The following is a 20576-nucleotide window of genomic DNA, read 5'->3' on the forward strand; positions in this document are numbered from 1 at the left end:
AAGATCGAAGGATGCACAGAATAATTGGTTTTGTGGAAAAATTATTTGCACGCGCACAACTTTCGATGTATCGTAACGTCTAGACACGGTCGATGTTAGTATATCCTTTTTGTGCAATATAACACATTTAACGATTTTTAGCTTATAGTGCATCGGCCATTTAGTCAATCTAACTTTCCCTTGATAGCTTAGCGCTGCTACCATGCTCATATGGCACACTGCACCGACGTAATTGTCATCGACACGCTGCACTCATCCACCTCAAAGGTTTCTTTTCTAGACGTCGTATACTTGATTGGTTTAGAATGCACAAACGACCATAGCTAAAGCAATATAGATCCCCAATTCTTCAACGTTGCAACCTGAAGCGCGCCCCATTAAGATTAAAATAACACCGTGCTAAATATTGCCATCAGTAGACAGCAGAAAACACGCAGATCTGTTCGAGTCCGCTTCTATTTTTGTCCACTTCATTCAGGTCCGCACTTTCCCTCATATTTTCACTTCCTCTAGCCTTCTCTACCTGCGTCTGCGCGGGAAAAGCTCATCGGGTATAGACAGAAAGTGAACTATGCCCACCGGGGTCTGCAATGGCTCGTACGATTTGGCTGCTCATAGATAGGCCGCGGCCAACCTTCTAGACATTTGTCTTCGTACGACCCCGTTAATAAACGATAGCCATCGTGCATCGTGTTTGGTAGGATGGCGCGTTTGGTCACGTTGAACTAGGTTAACTGTTCGCAGATGTTATAACATCGCAGAATGGAGTAACCCAATGAGTTTTAGGTTGCGTGCATTGCGTCATAGAAGCAACTAGAAGAAGCCCACTACAGCGGCAGCGATTCTAATAACGACTTGGACCAGGAGCTCCGACGTGAGCGCAGCAGCAACGGCGATGAGGATGACGAAAAACAACAGCTGCTTTAACGAGAGCTGTTACACAGTTTCACATCCATTTGTCCGCTTGTTGGCCGACCACACAGCGAGGCATGGGATCTGTAACGTTTACATGCGGAACAGAAAGTGTCCGCGTATTCCCTCTGGAGAAGCGCAAGAAGCAGGTGTGAGCGTGTACGAGCGTGGGCGTAGAGAATATGCGTGGACGCGAAGACTGTCGGTCGGCAAACAGGCAGAAGACGAGAGTCTTTACAGGCGAATGGAACAGACGGTCACGTTCCAACTAAGGGTTAAGAGAACTCATAGGCAGCAAAGAACGGAAGTGGTACGTCACCGCTACCATCAACAGCATTCATCACCATCTTATTGTGATCACAATCCTCATCACCAGCGTGATCCCGTTACGTAGGATGCGTGGTAAGCAGGATGTTTGGGTGTATGTGTGTGTAGATGGGGGCGTGCATGGCGGGGAAATGACGAGCGTGTAGAAAGAAGGTACTAAAATTAAAGCGAAGTATGTTTTCCTATGAAGTTATGTGATGTTAAATGTGGCTCACTAACGATACGCTAAGATAGGGAATCACGGTGATTGGAACTGCAGTTACCGCTGTTGAGTTTCGTTGACTGATTCATTGATACTTTATCTGTACCATGAAAAAAACTTGTTTATAAGGATATTTTTTGCTAGCGCACGTACTGCAGAAGAAGCTTAGATTAAGCTTGAGGGCATTTTCAAATATATTTATTACATGCAACGATATTTTTGACAGCGATCTGACTCTCTGGCAGAAGCTCAGCGCTGGTATATGCTTTAGATTAAGGCCGTATTTATGCCACGGCATTGCAATTCGAGGTTGTGTTCTTATGCTCATAATTACATGTACATGTGCTGTACTGTCAGGAGCATATTTGAGACAGATAGACCAATAAGCCTAGGATATCAATGGGGGGCTAATTTTGCAGTCACTTTTTTTAATCACCAAGGCTAAATTGACAGTGAGCTAAGCGTCATAGCTCCTAATACTGGCCAGATATTCTAAAATACTATGTAATATCATCGAATAGCTTGCAACTCAAAATGTCCCGGGTTAGCCAATAGGCTCGTAGCGCAACCATTTGACGGGGCCAGACACGCTGGACAGCGACAAGGAGAGTGCAAATAGAGCAGCGCTATCGGTTGTGGGTAGTCTATTGCAGTAGAAAAAATTATTGAATCGACAACGCCACCTGTTGTGCAAACAAAGGAACTTTTGGAGTTCTCTTTCAAATCCTTCCATTTTTCGCACCCGGCATAGGACAGATGGACAATAATTTCCTGTATAATCGACAGATTAATATATGAATTTGTTAAGATAGAAGCATGTTTTTGAAATTCAGGTCGACACATTTGAGCTTAATAAAACACAGTCGTAACCGCACTTCATTTATACGTAATATTGATCCCGTATTATTTAGATAAATGTATTAAGCACTTTGAATGGAGATCTACGAACGCGAGATCGTACATATTCTGTTCCTGTGATTATTATGTATGATGATTGACGGTGTTTTCGTGAGCTCACCATAAACCCGCATTATCGCTTCTCGATTACCAAATGGATTATTGGCTTGGCATTGATATTGTCCATAATCTTGATTTGTAACGTTATAGATGACAAGCTCGTACCGATGTGTATACCTGAAAGCGGCATGAGCTCGGTGCGTTAGAATTACTAATGAACACTGTTTCTGCGGTAATCGATTGTAGAAAAGAGCGATCCGCTTAGTTTGTTTACGTTTCCTTCTAGAGTACTATCTTTTACCTAAAAAGCTCGATCAGATTAAGGCGCGAAGTGTCACAGAAAAGAAACGACATGAGGCAGTAATGGCAACATTCACTAAGAGCTCCCATACCAGTGTGACGAGAACGTAGACGTGTATTTTCCGTTATTATGTGTTGAATTTAGCCGGACTCCAGAAGCTCCCAACCAAACGACGTCCGGACGCGGTGATGCCTCTATAAAACACTCGAGACGCGCTGAATTTCCCTTCATGGCGCCGATATCCGTTCGATTTACCGTGATTCGCGGGCCAACTGTAAGCAACGGTAGAATCAGATTTTTTGAAACAGTTTGCTGAGAAGGAGTACCTTGCCACTGTTAAGGTCAACCTCATCTTTATTTCTCGTAGCGTACCAGTATAACCTGCCGCCGTTTTGACAGTGAACTCAATAGTGGATTACGATTCAATTGGAGAAAAACACGGTCAAGGTTCATGAGATACGAGACAGACAATACTGTTACAATTGCGAGTAACGTAAACATTCTCTTGAGAGTTATCGAGATGGTAAAACGGTGGGGAGTGTGAAGACTGCAGCGTTTTTCGCCTTCGGCGATATCACTTTCATAGTTGCTCTTTTCACAGACACAGCTCCGGGATGTATGGGTAGTGTGTCGTTCTCGACGCTTTGTTAGCCATAAGCCCGGAGTCTTCCGTGCTGGGTCCCCTATCCCGTTTCTGAGAATTTGCCCACAATCTTTTCTCGGGCTACGCAAATGTCCTTCCGTATTACCCTTATGTATTTATGTGTTTCAGGGAATGCCAGGTCGGAAATCTGTGCGGATCGCTGTTCAACTGAATAACTAGGCTTATGTGATTTCGAATACAAACTGCCTGGATCGCAAACAAATTCGTGTTTTACTTTACATACATTTTCTTTTAGTTTACTTTGCTACGCTCTGGACGTTGACGCAGCTCTATTAATCTTTCGATGACTTCGCTCCGCTCTAACATTTGGTCTTCGAGAGTTCGCAACTCTATCTCCTTTCTAGGCGTATTCGTTACATCCGTTTGCATTATATTGCACCATGCTGTGTGCGTGTTCAGCTAGTTAGAGGCGGCAACCCGACCAGTAACGAGTGCTCAACGATCGAGGACACAAATCGTCGGGGCGCTCAAGAGAGGGAGGCGAGAGGGAAGGGAAACAGTAGTGACGGCGTGGCCACCACTGCCGACAACCTCCAGACAGGACAAAACGGGGAGCCCTGATTTTGTTACAAATGATTCTTGACTAGGAGGGGATGTTGTCACGGAAGTCGAACACAAAACACTCTGTGCTTTCGCTTGCTCCTCTTTGAACGATACTCTATCGCCCTTCAGGGTCTCCGCCGCGGAGAAACAACGAGATAGCCCCAGCAGGCTGTTCTGACTTCCTTCTTGAGAAAAAGACGCCAGCGATAGAGGCGGCGGCGGCAGCAAAAAAGGACAGCTTGTTAGCGTGGCCGGGTCCACCACAAGAGATATGGGAACCCTTGAAACCTAAGGAACGGACAAATGGGACAGGTTTGGGGGTATGCGGAACGTCTCTCCTGGGACAGGAAACTCCAATGCACAGTCCATAGCTGCTTGGACAGTGGAAGGAGACACAGTAATACCAGAGCAGTTGAAACAAAGGTCAAGCAGTCTAAAGATCGTTTGAGGCTAGCTGGAAGTTCGAAGGATTCTTGCGTGGACAGAAGCCTCAGAAGACAATCGCGATAGACGATCGCAGACGGCACCTGTATACGCTACGTTTGTGCTATTAGACCCAGAACTAAATCGGATCTTTGATCGGCAGATTATTTGTAGCGATGCTGTAACCTGGATATTCGTAGGACATCTTAGGAGGGTCACAAATCGCATTTTGTCATATGTCTCAAACTAACTTTCCGGTATTCCGCCTACGAATTATATTGGTAACCTTAGAAGGCAAAAATCATAAGCTTGTAGACGATATTTATGCATTGTAGTAGATGCCATATAAGGTGCACCTTCATACCAAGTGCCACTGACGGATGTAGTCCAAGTGCATCAAGGGTGGGATGCGACTGCCTGATGTGCTTGACGTCTGCTATGCACGCCTTCAATTAGTATAAGCGCGTCGTTCTACGGCATGCATGAAATCGTACAATCGTACAAAAAAAGATGATATCAACTTAAATCTATTGGCAAGTCAAAACAATGATCATGTTCATAAGAGAGGCTCAGTTATCTGTTTTGATTTGTTTCTGCAACTACTGTAGTGAAAAATAGTTAGGAAGGCAGGTTTGCTAATAACAGTCCTGATCCTATTGCTCGTTTGCATTGTATTGTCGAAAACAATACGTTCCGATTCCAGGAGTCCAGTTAGGTCGTTCCCTTATCGGGCCATTAGCTTTGGCACTTTCAATCTGAACGCGCAGCAAAAGATTGGCGAACAAAAAGCTAGCCAGAAAAATTTTCCAACGCCAATTGATGCGTCATTAAATAGATACTCTTTGTTAATTTGTATTTGTGTGCAACTTATGAGTTCGATTACATAGACGAAACTCTGTGTGAATATGAGGCATCTTCAGTGAATAACACACAATCCTCAATGGTTCCAGTCTCAACAATGAAGCTGAACTTCCTCTGAACTTGCGCTGTTCTTTTCTATTTTGTTCTTTATACTTTCGTGTTCAATTCAGCTGAAGTCGAACTGAACAGATGCGCTTCATTTATCTTATAAGGTGTTGTTGTTGACTTGTTTGTTGCGTTCATCAGTTAACATTGTCGACGAGTTACAAAGCACAGCCCCTGGCCCATTAGAAGATGATTTCTCTGGCATATTCCATAGCTTTGTGGGTGGCTGCCTGCCTGTTGAGGGTGGCTCGCAGTATGCGTCACGCCAACACTGAAGTACATGCGACTGCTGCTACGGACGAGAAGGCGAGAGATACAACAACGGCAGGAACGTACCCCCTAAAGTATTCATTTACGCGTACAAGCACGTCTTTGCTACAGGCGCATCGAAATGTAACGGGCGGTTAACGGGATATCCATACTTGAAAACTGTGGTGAACGGTTGGCTGCATTCTACGTACTCCTGTAGAGCGCCTCTCTTAAGGGATGGCTTGCAACGAACCTCAAAGCTGGTGCTGGTTGAGGTTGGGTTCCAGCAGGAAATATTCATATAATGGATAGCTCCCAGGAATGCAGCAAAGAAAGCTTCCGTGGCCAGCAGCGAACCTTGAACTGTAGTATGTTGAGTTAGGCCTAGAGGGGACAGAGTATACATTCTGCTTAGTACAGAGGTACTCCGGATATTAGAAAAAATTGCATATGTTGGGGCAGTTCCGTTCTCAGAAGGAAGATTATCTTGAAGCAGTTAAAAAAAAAACACGTTATAAGCGGCCGTTAGATCAAAGACCATCGAAGAAATGACTGTATAGATTAAAATTTTTCGCGTTCCCTATTCGCTCGGGGCATTCCGCTTTTCTATAGTTCTCTTTTTAAAGTAACTAAAATACCCATTGAATCTGTGGCAGCTAGCGTAAACATCTGAGCGGAAGCCCAATGCCCAACACGCAGTTGTTACACTCAAATAAACAGCTTTGTAAGTCGCGACTCTCGAAAAACCGGTTTTATCTGGGCATCTTCTTTGACCTCAAATCTCTTTGTCATAGACATGTACATTTATTCTGATAGGATGAATATGCCTATCGTTGGGCTTTTGTCAAAAGTTTCACATATGTGCTTGTAACAGCAACTACTGCTTATGGTTTGAGTTTTTTTGTAAGATTATACTCAACATAAGGAATAACGGGTGAGGCCAATGAGCATACAGGAGCTTTTCCACTTGATCATGGGATGAGGTTAAGTTACAAAAGGAATTCAGGATTATTGTATCCTTGCTTGTACAGCTAGGTGTTAGAGATCCCAGTTAGGTTATGACTATCTGCCGTTATGTTACCGCTATGGTCTTTATGGAGTGTAAAAGGAAAAGTAATTTTAAAACAGCCTTTCTGAGGTTGACTTTGACATGCAACAATCTCAAACCGGTCTAGAAATAGTCTGAAAGTCAGTGGCCAGCGTGCCGTAGGACTTCCCTCCGGTAGGCAACTGTGGTACTGTTTAGGGTCTCGGTTCTTGGTTTCCTCAAGCGGTCGACCCTCACTCTCGTCAAACCCTCACTTCAGGCTCAGGCCCTTAGGTTTGAGCGGGCTTGGGTACTGCAGGTTACGGGCCCGCCCTTGACCGGCTGCCTCTGCTCTTCTATGGCTCCCTTCTCTTCGAAACGACTGGGCCAAAAGAAAGGGCTCTGCCATGCCTCACTCCTCTATCGCATAATCATCCGGTTCTAGAAGGGTGGCAAAGTTTACTGGCAAGAAAAAATATAAAGAAAACCAATTCCACCAAACGTAGAACGAATTATCGATTTGATGTGAGTGACAGCGGTAGAAGAATCAACAGCACCCCTTAACGCAGTGAAGTCAGGACGGCCTCGCGTCCTTTCTTTCGATGGCTAATTTCAGCACGTGGCGACCAAGCCTAGACGAGTTTACATAGACGCATGTATGTATGTATATTACATATATCTTGTAGTGTACCTGTAAACGAATCGAGCTATAATGAAAATAAATGAGCAACATTTTTCGAGGCCTTTGTTTAGTTACCGCTTGAGATTCTAGTAGGTACGTATACATACGAAATGGCGTGTTTCGTTTAAACTAAACTGCAGACCCCGCCATGTGACTTAGCTGAGGAAAAATTAGCGCGCGTTTCAGTATATTTATTGAAGAGAAAAGTTAGAATTTTTAGGATCTTTTGTATTGCGCGGTTCACGTCCGTCGATTATGTCGTCCTGTCCTTTTATGTACTCTATCTGAACGTCAACTATGGCTCGACTACTTATAGACCCTGTCTTCGGTAACACGATACTGCAACTTTTCCATCGTTTTTTTTCCAGTGTCAGCCCTATCCCCAATGCACTCGCATTGGCATCCCTTTCGTCTATTTGCTCAGTTGTACTTGTTACCGTAAGCTTTTGAAATGTTACTTGTCGTAACATTCGACGGACCTAGATTTTCGCAAGTTACCATATGTTCAAGGTCGCCCTATGCCACAGCTACCCCTTTACCATATACTTATTAAATTAAATTTTCATGTAAAGAAAACCTCATCATTTTCTTCTAGTTCAAGTTTTGAAACGGCTGATTGAATTAGCTTGCAAATAGAGACCGTGATATTGACCTATCCAGCTTATTCCTTCGACTGCTTTAACAAGGTCATTAGCTTTATCTCTACAACGAACACTTTGAAGTCTCTGACTGATCTGTGAGCGGAACCACCCAAGCAGATACTGAAGACTCGCTAAAAGAGTACACTACGCACTTCTAAATATCAATACAAAGGAAACAGCGAATTGAGTCGGGGGACAGCGACAACTATTTTCGTTGTTCCAGCCTTCGATTTCGAGTTCTTCGGATCTCAAACAAAGTCTTTCTCTTTAATCAGGGTAAGGTAAGAAGTTACTGGCTAAGTGTAAGCAAAGTCTAAAGATCAAACGCGTATCGCGATCTATGTTACATCGTTAAGGCGTCGGTTATACGTATTGTATGTCCTTGAAAACCGTGCCGAAGCCTTTGACACGACACCAGGACATTAACGTAAAAAAAACTAGTTGACGTAAGTCTCAATTAAAATTTATGGCAAGTTGGCCAGATTTTACAACACGTCCTTGCTTTGCTGCATAGCACTTCTGCGTAGGTTCACTGCAAAAAAAACGACACGCATTTGTAATTCACGAAAAATTTGAGTTCAAGAAAAGGCCGATATGAAAAAACTAGATTTTCTGTGTTATTAGAGGCAGCTGCCTAAACACATATCGAAAAGATTTGCGCCCTCTATGCATCCTGTTTCCCTCAATGATTTAATTTCGGCTTTCATTGCACTACAAGCTGCGGCCATATTATACTTGAGCCAATAGTAACGAAGATTCTACTTTGCCTTCACTCTTTCTAACTTCTTTTCAGCTCTTTTGTGCGCCTTGCAGTCACGCTCACTATGTGTCCACTGCGCGCGTGCCCTGCTTCCGCTGCTGGTAGTAGTCCGTTCCGCTACTAAGAGGAATAAGTCAAAGCACGTCTCGCTGTGTCGGCTTACTGCGGTCACCATGTGGAAGCGCAAGCGAAGAGTTCTACATGATCCCTACAACTCAAGCGTCTATTCCTGCGTATTGAATCCCTGCGGCGGTCGCGGTAGAACAACGAACCGCGTATGTTTGAGTATTCACTCAAGCGGCGTCCCTGGCGCTAGCCGATGGTGAGTATTGGGCCTTTTCTTCGTTTTCCTCATCTGACCTCCTAACCTTCCGACCTCAGCAGCTCAACTCCTTTCTATTCTTATTAAATACACCAACACCCCCTGTATATAGCCTACCCCCTGCACCGCCACGCAGCCAAGCGGCACTCAGGCGGTGGTTGGCTTTTGTGATATGTACAGATGTGAGAAAGCAAGTCAGGAAAGTTCTACAACTAACGGTTACGCCACATTGAGTCGTACATAGCTACCGTCGTAGAAGCGTCGCGTCTACTAAACCTGCTGAACTAGTCCCAGACTGGTCTAACAGAAAGGGACGATAGCGAAAAGCAGATGAAGATGATGCTGCAATGAAGACGTTTGGATGTATATATTGTCACGCCCTAAAAGCATAGGCTCTGTAAAAAGGCGCAAAATTATAGAGTATGTAAAAGGCATAACGACACATTAGTATATTTTAGAAATTAGCGAGATACTAGTGTATTGTCATATATAGAGTTTGTTTAGATGAAAAGTCATTGCTAACATTTCGAAAATCATGTATAAAAAGTTTTTCGTTATTCAAAGCAAAGGAAGTTAGACCTCGTGTTTCACGAGCTGCTTTCTATTAAGGAGTTGTAATATCTAAACGGGGTGGCCAAAAGAGCTGAATCAGCTGGTCAACCAAAGCCCTCCAAAACCGACCCTTAAACTATATGAGCCGAAAGAGTTTGGTCGATAGGAAAGAAGCAAGAATATATCATTGTCTAGGAAATATAGTAAATGCAGAGAGCTGGCGAAAAAAAACGAGAGTTCTTATGAATACGAGTGAATCTGGTAGAGAACACATGCAAGATTACGATACCCCTATACCTTATGGCAAGTGACAAATTATTTAAATCGTCTTTAAACTTTAACACTTTATTTTTTTCGCACCATCTATTTATGAGGATATTGTAAAATTGATTTATTTCGCCCATTCTTCTGTATTCGCTTTTATTGTGAGGAAAACTCTAAACTAGAATAACTAGATAAATATTAAACCTACCTAGAAAAAATGTTGGGTTTTTTTTTAGTTGGCTTGGCTTTGCACGGGTAACCGCTTTCACTCAGTAAAGCAATTGTCACTAGGTCTTTCCATACTGTTATGAGTCGGTGTTTGTAAACAAGCCTAACCGTATCTTGTACGATAATCTTTCATTTGTTTTTACCATTCGACTACTTTGTACGACGTTTCTATCATACATTTAGAATATGTAACACTTATCCAATACGTTATTATTAACTAGTGCTATTCAAAACTTGTCAACTGGCCATTTTGTATTACTTACAATTTACCAGCAATTTTACACGTTGGCTCACCGTTGGAGTGACACCGTTTTTGGCAATGCAAAGATAGGCACCACTTTCTTCGCGTTTTACCCCGACAAGGCTTAATTCCTCGCCGCTCACATGCGCCACTGCAACAGGAATGAGCAAAATGATGTATAGAAGAGAGTTATTTTAAAACTACCGAAATGTTTGCAGACAAAATGTAACTAGGAACAATCTAAATTCATCAACAAACTTCTCGAACGACGTAGTAAAATGTATGACGAAGCGCCACCTGATAATACCCCCGTAACCTACGAATTGTACGAGAGAGTGCTGTAACTGTTTTGGGGTGACCTGCTCTTCAGGTAAAATTGTAGGTTTCTAACTCTTCTCATCTCTTGTTCGATTTCTTGGCAGTCTTTGAGGATTAGCGGCTCCCGTTAGTGATGCCGATTGTTTTTATTTTCATTGGCATAACTGCATTTACTTGTTTTGCTAATATTGATTTCAGGGGGGTATGAACGAGAGAGAGAAGAACTGTGCTTACTGCTGTCACAACAGCAGCGCTATCCGATCACCGAACGTTGCTGTGTGTACAAATAAGAACGAGGAACGAGGAACGAACAAACAGGAAAGAAATGAGTATGCATTCTGGGTTTGCTCTCGAAGAGACACAGCGAACAGAATGAGCAGGAATCGGGCGGGATCATATGGAAAGAACGAAAGGCCACTTTTCCGTCAGTTAAAAACATCTGCGTGAAAATTGTCCGTTTTTCTTAAGTCTGTCTTAGATCCTAACCCTTTACCAACCGCCAATCCTCCCGATATATGAAAAAAACGTAAGCTGTAGTGATGATAATATGTTGATACGAGCAGAAAACAACGGCAGAAAAACAAATGGACGGGAAGAGATTTTCCTGTGTAAGACGGGGTTGTTTGTAACAGGAGACGCTTCTACACAGTCCAGTGTCCCGTCGAAAGCTTCTTCTGTTTACTTCGCTTGAGAACCTCTCAACGAGAACATTTGTTGATGTAGCATTGTCGCTTAGGGTCGTTGTTGTCGTGTGGCGCGGGAGGCTGCGCTTACATCGTGCTGCTGCCGTCACTGGTAGTACCGAAACAGGGCGATTCGAGGAGCTTTGGGGATATGCTGTGCCGCGACTAAGCATGGGAAAACGGTACGCAACGGACTTTTTAAGGGAGTCTATGAAGAAGTAGATCACGGACGTCGGTCGCTCCTTCTAGCCTGATGATATCTAGGTTCGACGACATAGGGAGGATGGTAGAATGTAAGATAGAGAGAGGGAAATATCCAGCTCCACTTGGTGTCTTACATGAGCTTGCATGCCTCTGCGCTGATGTTCATAGATGTGTGGATTCGTCTATATGTTGCCGATAGGAGCCTACGAAGGTTGGGGTGGCGATAGACTTAATGAGGCCTTTATAGGAAATCCATCGTGCGGGTCCGGGCCGGGCCGGCCCGGCCGCTATACTGCCGGCCGAAGTCTGTGGCCGGGCCTTAGCGAAACCACCCAACAAGCCTGGTCCGTACCGTATCATCGTTGGCCCTGTTCTGATGTTCACCGGAGAATTGACACTATATCTACAGCTAACAGCAACACCCCAACAGAATAATGGGTCGCAAATAGTAATTTTGCAAGAACTTTAGTAAAACTTTGTCAGTGGCGCAATGTATTAGATAATGGGTAATATTACTAGTATGAAAAACCATCGGTAGATGTAGGTAGTCTTCTGTTCGGACTAGCAGCTATATTGGTACTGACCTTTTGGTTTGCACAGAGCTCAGTAGGCCCTCTTTTAAATATAACAGTATTCACCAAGAAGAAGAAACTTGGCAGAACCTCTTTTTAATTTTGTTCACCACTTTATATTGCACAACGATGCCCTCTGCCGAGTCTGAGTAGGCAACGTTCACGCAATGGAAGTAATAGATTTACAGTTTTTTTCTCAGTACGAACCATGTGAATGTATCGATCTAGAACAGAGACTTACCGGCTAGCTTTTTCTTGCTACTGATCCCGTGAGGGTGCGATGCAGATGCAATAGATCCAAACTCTTTGTTAGTTTTTGCAGAGTTGGGTGCCTCAGCGGGACCTGCGAGCAAAGATATATCTTTGCCATTTTCTCTTCGCCAGGTTATCGTCGGCGTCGGATATCCGTGAGCCTTACAGCGAAGGGTCGCGTTCTGTCCTTCATGCACATTAACTTCGCTCATTGTGCCTTCAGTTACGATCGAGGGCGGGACTGCAACATTCAGAGAGGGCACATGTGATTTATACAATCAATCATACATCAACTACTAGCCATTTTTCGTAGAGACATAAGTGCACACTTCCACCGTTTCTGGCTGGAGTTTAGAAAAGAGCCATTACACTGATTCTTTCTGTATTAGGTTAGGCTGGGTAAAGCTTTAAACAGTAAAAAATAAAAAGATACTCACTTAGGACATCGAGGTATCCAACCTGATTAATCATTGGCTGTGAATTAATCTGACACATGTACGCTCCCTTATCGGCCAATTGCACATTCTTGATATGGAGGTACCACTGGCGGGCGTTGTTGTGAGATACACGTAATCGGTTTTCACCAGCAATGATCGTTGTGTGAAACGTCAATAGCGTTTCGGTGTCCATCTTGATCCATGTCACCTGTCGGAAAAATTGCGAAGAAGTTCAGGCCTGTTTAAGTAAAAGCTAGATAATATTATTCTTAATGGTTATAATTTACTCCGGAGGACAATTTAATTAAGTACAGCCAAACGGTTCGTCGGTACAAATTTTTTTTATGAACGGTAGGTTGCGGACAGCGTCGATTCGTTAGAACAAACGATTCTTCATCTGCTTCGAAATCAAACTATTAAAGTTACTAATAAGTTTTGGGACTAACTCTCCGATTTATATCATCATGTTGAAAAAGCGCGAATTTCCATTATTAAAACTTTTTACTATTTATACCATTGAATACACTAATCAGCTGGGCTTTGCCTTGTTTACTGATGAAGGCATGTGGGCACGTTTGGTCCCATTATGTGTGTGCACCTTCGTAATAATCACTTCAACATCATTCCCATGAGATTATTTTAACGATGTAGTCAGACGGTGAGTTCGATCGCAGGTTTGGGTATGCTTTAGACTTGTACGCAGTTATCTAGAGTACGACCTCTTAAAAGATCCCTCATACAGGAAGCTAGTAAGAGATTGTACCCGTGTCTGATGAAAGGCCACATGGATGAGCCATTTATTAATGACCGTTCTATCTAGCATATCTATATTTTCGTATTTAGTTCGTTGTTTTTTGGGACTTCTATCAAGTCAGATGGTCGTTAAATAACCTGTATAGCTTTGACCCTGTCTCGTATTTCTTCTCTCGGATTTTATAAGCTTTCCTTGATTATCGGCGAGGGCAAATCCTCAGTTCGAGCCTTTTATCTGAATTGGCATAACAAACAGGTAATAAAGAGACTCATAATGAAAGAATCGTTTCCAGCAACACCTCTTTCCATTCATTTGCGTCCTACACAGGTGAGGCTCCGTTTCCTTAACTATCTAACTCTTGTTTTTAGCCTTAGTTGTTATCATGGTAAGCGGATGATGCGTTCGTGTTCCGTCTGTAACCTAGCCTGCGTTTAGTATCCGCCACCTAGCAGCAACATCCAGGGCTATATCTACGGCAGTACAAACTTCCAAGTGCCCCTTTCATAATTGTGTTTTTTTTTCGCCTCGCTCACCCTGTGGCTCGTGCCGCAGTTCTTCATAGATAGACTTCGAGATACGGCTCCTCTCCCATGGCCATCAACAACACCATCACCGCCCATAGAGTACCGGCAATGACCGTTGTGATCATAAGGTGGCAAACAAGAAGTTGCCCGGACGCCCGCAGCCACCTCAACGGCCAATTCAGTTTTGTTGTTTTCTCTGTCGTGGGACTGATGGTGGGGTTCTATTTACGGGTTCGTGTGCGGATCCCGCAAGCGTTGATTGACGCCATGAGCAACGACCAGACGGGCCAATGTTACTTGCCACTTAACGAAGGGAAGTCCTATTGTCTTCGGCGGCACGAAGCATCATCTGCCACGACTGGTCGTTATTGCCGTTTCCACCAAGAGTTTTTCCTCTGGTCCAACGCATTGCGGTGCACCTCAACTGGTGGAGGGGCGCAGCGCGCTGTGTATCTTAGAAACGCCCACTACAGGTTTTAAGTTGATGTCGTTGTTGTCGTTTTTCCCTAATTTCTCTCTTTGGTCTTCTACGCCGTTTCTGTAACCTCTGGCATGGATTCCTTCAACATACGGAGTTTTCTTGTTTCTGAGAAGCAACTACAGCTAAGCTGCTCCATGTTCCGGCCGTGTATTCCCTCTCTCCTCGTCATAACTTATTTTTCAGGTTTATCCTTTCCTTCTACAACTACCACGACTAATACATCGTTACCCTGCTCCATACGGCATGTTGCTGGCTCAGGCAGTCAGCACGACCGTTATCCTTTCATATTTAGTATGTATTCTTTACGCAGCATAACGTAGATGTAGTTATGTGTGTACAAAGAAAGGAAGTAAGCGGAAGCTGCGGCTTTACCCGCTTCGAACGAAACTGAAACCTGTGAAATAGTGCAGAGGCCACTGCAGCACCAGTGCTACCTCAAGCCGAAGCTATTAGGGGTTCCGGTTAACGCCATTGATGCTTTCTGAAGTTCTAACCGTTCTTGTCGCCAGCGTCGTCCAGGGTCAGAGGAGCAATTGTCGGGAGCACAGATGCCATAAGCTGTACAGCATATGCCACACGCGGAGACATGCCGACAGTAAGCCTGGTAACTTTGCACTTAGATGCCGCACTTTTGCTGCTCTTTCCACCCAGTTGTTCTTGGCTAGCTTCGACTCTACGATTTGAGATATCTGTTGCCCTTTGAGGTCTCTAGTGGAACCTATTTCTAACAGACAAATTGCTTATAAAAGGTAGGAACGCTGGCAAGAGGCAATTACTAGGAACTGAGCATACAGGTTGTATAATTAGAACAAACATTGCTAGTAAGTTATTTTATAGTTGTAGCAACATGTTAGATATACATGCCACAGTTTCGATGCCTATATAGCCGGAGATCTCTCCTTCCATAGTCCGTAAAGCATTTCATACAGCCAGCTACAACTCTACAAATCCTATTCCTAAAAGAAGAATTATAAAGGTGCTGTATTTATTACCTATTCGTTCGGGTTTGGGTTAGAGCAGGTAGATAGTACAATGAGCAATTCCTTAGCCTCGATTTCGGGTACACGTTAGCACTCATATCAAAAATTGTTTCGCTGAAAAGTAAATTGATTAGGAAACCGAAACAGATCTGCAAACTGCTCCAAATCAAATAGGGTTTAAAATGACGCACGCAACGCAATTCATTGACCGGCTGAAACGCTACAAAATCAAGGTAGAAAGAGAGCAATAGGCTTAACTGCTAGTTCTATCTCAAATGAGTAAGGTTAAGCCGGACGTAGCTGTGCTTCGAAGCGAGCTTTCTTTTCATTCGGTGTACTTCTTGTTAGAGCACCTTATCTTGTAACGTGCAAGAAAAGGATGCGGGTTTTTATTAGTGTCTTAAACAACCAACACTTTTATATTCATCGACTGTGTTCATCAAGGGAATTTAAAATCTGTCCTTGAAAAAAATATGGTTCTAATTTAGACACTTAGGTTTCGCCTACGAAATTCACAGGCTGGCTTATTATAAACCTGGTTTTTGTGAACTGATTGAAAAATACAGTGTCGAACTTCGGAACTCCTTTGCGGTTCTGTCGAGATGTAGAGCTTTGACAATGTCGAAGTTGCGTTTAGAAAATATGTCACATGAAAAAAGAATCGAGGTATCAAAATGTCTTGACCTTTTCATAGACATGCTTACGTATTAACGGCACCTGTCAGTGTTTTCTATCAGAAATTACCTGATTCGGTTCTAACGCTATTATATATATGACAAGTATGTACTCCTAACAGGGTTCTCCAATAGATACGTTATGTCTGTGTGCCCTATATAGAGCTACCTGCCTATCTAATAGGGGTTTGCTTTCACAACTTTCAATTTGTATCCTCCATCCATCGTGGCGCTATCCATACATTCAGAGCAGCATTACCAACACCTCGTCTTCAGTTTGTCCTTTTGAGGTAAAGCGTATCATCTTGCCGACTTGAACCATGGCGCGCGCGCTCTTTTTTCAGTAGACGAAACAGGCCAAAGAGTCAACTCAGTGAGTTTGTGGGAAATATTCGATTTTTTTGTCTGCTCGGCGCCTGTCTGGGCTTGTCTACTCTCGTTTTTTGCCCGTCCGAAGATTGTCCATTCCCACTTTCTGTGGTCGTTCGTATGCCACCTTCTTCCCCTTCCCATATACCATCTCTACATGCGGGGAAATACATGCGAAAGCAGAAAAGCGAGACGAATAGAGCAAAGTTGTAATCGTGCACAAATGGGAGGTTGTGATTCTATTGAGTGTTGTACTCGTCATCGTCAGGGGGCCATCTGTCCGGTGTCATGATCATATCTATCTCGTTTCTTCTTTTCGTTGCCACATATCGAATCGACTAGAAAAAGAGGAAACTTTGCTTTTGTCGTTTTTGAAGTAGTATCACCTTCCACATAGAATACCGTGACTGTGTCATTTACGCCTCACGCTTCTGCAACGTCACTGGATGCCTAGGCTAGACGGCTTGCGTCCATAAGACAGTTCGACCATAGAAGTAGTTGGGTTGTCCTCCCCAAACCCCAAGTCAATAGATACAGAGACGCCCTCCTACCTGCAGGGACCACGCATATGCGGTCCTTTTTCTTTATGTGACCGCTCGACGCAATATGCGACGAACGTTCGCATAATAGCCGAGCGACTTACAATTAGTTTGATTGCTTCTGCATTTTCGGTAAGCGTCTGTAGGAAGGGAGACACGACACGCTCGTGTTTTGATTTTCTCTGACGTTCGGCCCACATTGACAAGCATGCTTTTAAGGACACACAAGTGAGCCTGAAAATAGTGTCAGTACGATTTCGAATCTCTAAAGGATCGCTTTTGCTTTTCGAAGCTCAAAGAAAGATGCCCTTTAAATTTGTTTATAAGCCAATTCAAAGATGCCCCTCGATTCAGTGGGTAGCTTGTGTTTAATGATACATTAAGGACTGAGACGTTCAATGACGCTTACTGAAAAATTCTTCATTTATATCCATAAAACTTTGGCACTGAATTCGGTGATATAGAATTTATTATTAATTGGCTAGCGCACAGGCTAAGTCTATTGTTAATAAAGTCAGATTACTTGCGCCTTAATGTAGTTTAATCTCTAATGAAGTTGCTTTAATCGTAAACAGAAAGCTTGTTTTTCGTGTCAACTGAGCTCCATAGAAATGATCTTGGTCATGGTTGTCAAGCGGCTTTTATACCCTACTGCTTTCTTTTTTTTTTTTTTCTTTTGTGACGCCTATGTTGAAAAAAAGCTCTAAAATTGATGTTGCAGATTGCGCGCCTCACGTTCGAAAAGTTCGTTGCTAATCATATATTCAGCACCCTGAAAAAACTATTAGATTATGAATAATTACGTCCTTACTAACCGTAAATAATATTCAATAGTTAGATAAACGAAATTGCGACGTAAGCTAAGTATATCGTCTACATTGCGTATATCTCCATTTCTCTAAGACTTGGACTAGTGGAAATTCTCATTGACAGCCAATATTAGAACTATATAATTTTGGAGTGAAGGTAAAATTATAACCTGGCCGTGTAGCTATTAACTGACAGAAGAGTGACGAAATCAAGGCGACATAAGATCAGTCGGCTGGGTCGTTGTTCAGAGGGGGCCGCAAGGATCATGTTCATCATCACAATTTAGTGAAAAAAATCAACTCGTTAAGGGTATTGTGTATAAACAGTATGCCGGTTACTTGAAGCTACATGGTACCTGCTGTTTTTTGGATCAAAACGAGCTTCAGCGATCCTCAATTAAAGTCGCTGTGAAAGTGCAACAATAGGTCGATCTCGATACGAAGATGTGAAGTTGTTGTTACTCCGATAACCACAATCTAGTTTATACTGTGTTTACTGGAATTTCGGATATTTTTATCCGTCTTTTCCTCGCATAGTTGCAGCTAGTAATCCAAATATATTGTATACCATGTATTACTTGAAAAGGCACATTGAGGTACTTTGATAAAGTCCGCAACCAATGTATGCTTAAGGCCAATTCAAGATCTGGTGTTCCTAGAAGATCTGTTATGCTGAAACCGAAAAACTAGCTCCATGGGGTTACAGATATTTGGATGTTCAATGAACAAGAAAATGTGGATGTAACAAATAAGTTATTTGTTGTACCCAACAGTAATCTACGCAGTGGCCGCTGAAATTGTTTACATCGAACGTAATAACAACGTTTTTACATGGAAGGAAATCCGACGATTGGGGAAAATTAGAATAACACAGGTAATTACCAGCGAATATGTTTCACCTGGCCTTATGTGACCTAAATGTGCTTTAATTGAAATGATTAGAGAATCCATACTATTCAAGAACTTTACATTTGTCGCAATTTTTTCCACGGTAATCGTTTTAAACCTGGTCTGAAACCGTTGCTGCAAGGTGGTTTAGCGCGTGCAGCACATACTTCTGCATGGAAGCACGTGAATTATCGCTGGCAAAAACGATTTTGCACAGTCTGTTCGCGCTTGCGCAATTCAGTACAAACCAATTACGCTATTTATCTCGTATGCGGTATAATTCCATAAATGTTTTTCTCATTAAAATATACGAATCTTCATAAGCAGTTACGTAGTTAATGAAGTTACTTAAGTTTTTCCTATATGTCTATAGAAACGGGCCAAATCTTAATTATTCGTTTCTGGGTCGGTCGGCGACAGTGTAAATTGCTTTGTTTCCGTTTAACAGGCTATTTAGAAAGGACTGAGACGAAGCGGAGGATTAGCCAGTGAGTCAACGCGGCCGGGTGATGCACGCGAACTGCATATCACATGCGATCCACGGTGTGCGTAAATACCAATACCAAGGTCGAAATGAAATCCCTTGCGAGGCCCCTTCTGGCTGCCAGACCTCGCCAGGCCCACATGATGGCCGGTTTACTTTTTTCATCACCTCGTACTGCTTATTCACACATGAAGGTTCTCCTTCTACATAACCGGAGTGATGTTCATTGTAGCTGCGCACCTACGGCCAAGTGGGGCCAAGCGTGCACTAGTGAAAGCTTCGAATGTCCACACTCGTCATGTGGCTGGAGAAAAAGTCCACAGGCGCAAGGGCCGATGTGCTAAGAAGGCACAGGAGCCGCCAAAAAAACGCTATAGCGAAGAAGAAGAAACCTTGGTTTGCTTCGAGCTTTTTGCTTCTACCACACCACACTATCAGTTGAGATCTGCAGCTTCTAGGCCTGTGGCCACACACATTGCGCGATCGGGGCCACTGCTGCAAATTCTGCCTCTAGAAGGACCGACCGCCTGGCCAACATAGAGAAGTCCTTTTTCTTCGCTTGCTCTTTGCCATGCGATAAGACGAGTGGTAGCAGAGGCAGTAGTCGCGGTACGCAGAGCGGCAGAAATCGAACATGATGTTTGAACTCCTCCGGCTCACTCTCATGAGCGCGCCCCAGGAATGCCCCTCTAAGCCCAAAAGTTCCCAGTCCCATACGTTGACTGTCTTGCATTGTGGATCTACTACTGCTGTTCCTAGCTGCTGCTGTTCGTAAAGCTGGAGCCAACGAAGAAGGCAGCGTCGGACAGCATCGGCATTGATTTCCTTTCTTATCGAATCTTTAAATTATATACTACACTCACATAGACAGACGGCCAGAGAGACAGACGTGCGCACAGACACACGGAGAGAAAAGGAGAAGTACATACACATACCTCGATAGAGACACTCAGTGGAACATACCACATGCGCGATCACACTCACACATACAAACACACGAAGGGGGAAAACATACGCCGGCTAGAGATCGCCGGTGGGCTGGTCTGCTACCACCAACGCGATGCGCCGCGCCTGGCCGTCGGCTCAAAGATGGCGCCGCAGCAACAAGAGCAGTGCAACGAGAATCGAATAAGACTCTGCGGCAAAAAGATCTATGTAGCTGCTGGCGGCTGACTATCGGAGCCACAACAGCAGGAGCAGCGGCGGCACCTACCCCCTATGGTGAAGATCTCCGGCTGTAAAGAGCGTAGAGAACTGGGGCGAAAACGAGAGGGAGAGGGCGGGAGAGGACGAAAGGTGGCACGCCAAGAAGTAACCTTAGCCGTCGTCGGTTCATTTGTCGTCTGT

General features: G+C 43.7%; 1 protein-coding gene and 1 long non-coding RNA gene across 10 annotated transcripts in view; one reads left to right on the forward strand and one right to left on the reverse strand.

The window, feature by feature from the left end:
• Window positions 1–20576, reverse strand: part of LOC111254566 (lachesin-like) — a 72206-nt gene that overhangs the window by 9438 nt on the left and 42192 nt on the right. For all 4 annotated transcript variants that reach the window (XM_086974801.1, XM_086974800.1, XM_022815526.2 and 1 more), the window contains exons 3-7: window positions 12728–12935; window positions 12280–12531; window positions 10284–10412; window positions 2791–2971; window positions 2460–2575 (exon numbers count right to left, since the gene is read on the reverse strand). In XM_086974801.1, the coding sequence (XP_086830927.1) occupies window positions 2460–2575; window positions 2791–2971; window positions 10284–10412; window positions 12280–12531; window positions 12728–12935 (886 nt within the window). The remainder of the gene's footprint in view (window positions 1–2459; window positions 2576–2790; window positions 2972–10283; window positions 10413–12279; window positions 12532–12727; window positions 12936–20576) is intronic.
• On the forward strand, window positions 573–12491 carry LOC147754596 (uncharacterized). Of its 6 annotated transcripts, XR_015317049.1 has the most exons (5): window positions 2833–2973; window positions 3472–7227; window positions 8688–8976; window positions 10778–10908; window positions 12352–12491. It is a non-coding gene; the product is annotated as an uncharacterized LOC147754596 (long non-coding RNA). The 6 variants fall into 6 exon arrangements; XR_015317051.1 differs by lacking the exons at window positions 2833–2973; window positions 12352–12491 and adding an exon at window positions 573–1314 and having other exon boundaries at window positions 10778–12292; XR_015317048.1 differs by lacking the exon at window positions 12352–12491 and having other exon boundaries at window positions 3472–8175; window positions 10778–12292.

The sequence above is a fragment of the Varroa destructor genome, unplaced genomic scaffold, assembly GCF_002443255.2.
Source record: "Varroa destructor unplaced genomic scaffold, Vdes_3.0 BEIS01000007.1, whole genome shotgun sequence".
NCBI lineage: Eukaryota > Metazoa > Arthropoda > Arachnida > Mesostigmata > Varroidae > Varroa > Varroa destructor.